Source organism: Alligator sinensis, unplaced genomic scaffold (genome assembly GCF_000455745.1).
Source record: "Alligator sinensis unplaced genomic scaffold, ASM45574v1 scaffold169_2, whole genome shotgun sequence".
Lineage (NCBI taxonomy): Eukaryota > Metazoa > Chordata > Crocodylia > Alligatoridae > Alligator > Alligator sinensis.
In genome coordinates, this window is record NW_005842077.1 from 1,343,543 (window position 1) to 1,345,112 (window position 1,570).

The window sequence follows — 1,570 nt, forward strand, 5'->3', positions numbered from 1 at the left end:
AAGCATTATAACTTCAGAGAAGGAAAAGCATAATAACCACAGTAAAAATATATATATATTTATAATATGCAGTGTAAATGCAGAAAAACCTGCCATCTTTTTTTTTTTCTTAAATCAAAATACTTTTGAGATGAATCTCTACTGGTATAAGCCTCAGCTCTAAAGTTTCAGTCTGGAGTCAATTTATTCTCTGAAAAATAGTTGCAAAGTGTACTTTTTTTTTTTTAATTTGAACATAGGTGATGTCTTTAAGAATAAAAACAAATCTTACTTGGTACGTCTTCGGTCCTTTAAAAAGGATTTCTGATCTGCCTTCAACAAGTCAGTCTCTGGGTGATACTGAGTCACTGTGAACAAGCAGGGGGTCTCTCCAAGGGGGAACTTTCCTAAACTTGACAATTTACTTCTTGTTTGCCAGTCTCTTTCTCTCTCTCCCTAGGTCTTTTTGCCTCTGTGCTTCTCTGCCCCTCTCTCTCTCACTATAGCGAATCATTAAAATGTGTCTTGTTGCTGATTTTAGTTTTTTTGTTTTATTTTATTTAAAAAACAAAAAACAAGAAAGAAAGCCAGCCCCCGGAGACTTTTAAATCCCAGCGGAATATTTCATTCGTTTCTGTTTCTGTCTCTGGTTGCAGAACCAGACCCGGACCACGTTCTTCTTGAGGTCGAGTTTCTCCGCGATGGCCGCGATTTTTTCCGAGGAGGGACGGGGCTGGATGGCGAAGTAGGCTTCCAGGGACCTCTTCTCGGGAGCAGCGATGGAGGTGCGCTTCCTCTTCTTCTCCGCCCCATTGAAGAGCTCGGGCTTGGTGAGCTTCTCCCGGTGAGACTTCTCCGCCTCCTCCAGCCAGGCTTGCAGGATGGGCTTGAGGGCGATCATGTTGTTGTGGGACAAGGTGAGGGACTCGAACCTGCAGATGGTGCTCTGGCTCAGGGAGCCCACGCCCGGGATCTTCAGGTTGGCCAGGGCAGAGCCCACGTCCGCCTGGGTCACCCCCAGCTTGATCCTCCGCTGCTTGAACCTCTCGGCAAAGGCTTCCAAATCCCGCGGATCCGCGTCCACGTCGCTCATGCAGCCCATGTGAGAGGGCAGCCCGTGGGCATGGGCCATGCTGAGAGCCGCCTGGTGCATATGGTTCATGCTGGCCATGTGGGGAGCGTGGGCTGGGGTGGACACCACCGAGCCGTCCGGTCCCGTCATGGCCCCGAGCGCCAGCCCGGGAGTGAGGTGGTCTAAGAGCTCCCCTTCCAGCGCCTGGTGCGGCTGGTGGTGGTGGTGGTGATGGTGGTGGTGGTGGTGCGCGCCGGCCAGGGCGGACGGGTGCGAGATGGGCACGGAGGAGGAGGAGGCGGCCGAGGTGCAGGGGATGGTGTTCATGGTGTGGTAGGTGGCGTCCGGCTTGAAGGGGCTGTGGTGGGGCGGGTGGTGGTGGTGGCTCTTGCCCGGGGACACGATATCCACCGCCGCCAGAGCTTCCGCGCGGGCCAGCAGGCTCTCGTCCAGACCGCCGAATATATTGCTCTGCAAGGGCAAAGACAAGGCAGCGTTACTGGCAGCGGGGGACTCGCC

General features: G+C 53.1%; 1 protein-coding gene across 1 annotated transcript in view; it reads right to left on the minus strand.

Moving 5' to 3' along the window:
• Positions 1 to 146: 146 nt before the first annotated feature.
• Positions 147 to 1,570, minus strand: part of POU4F2 (POU class 4 homeobox 2) — a 3,756-nt gene continuing 2,332 nt past the window's right edge. Inside the window, exon 2 of the mRNA XM_006023736.2 lies at positions 147 to 1,522. Coding sequence (XP_006023798.1) covers positions 584 to 1,522 — 939 coding nt within the window. The 3' untranslated portion in view covers positions 147 to 583. The remainder of the gene's footprint in view (positions 1,523 to 1,570) is intronic.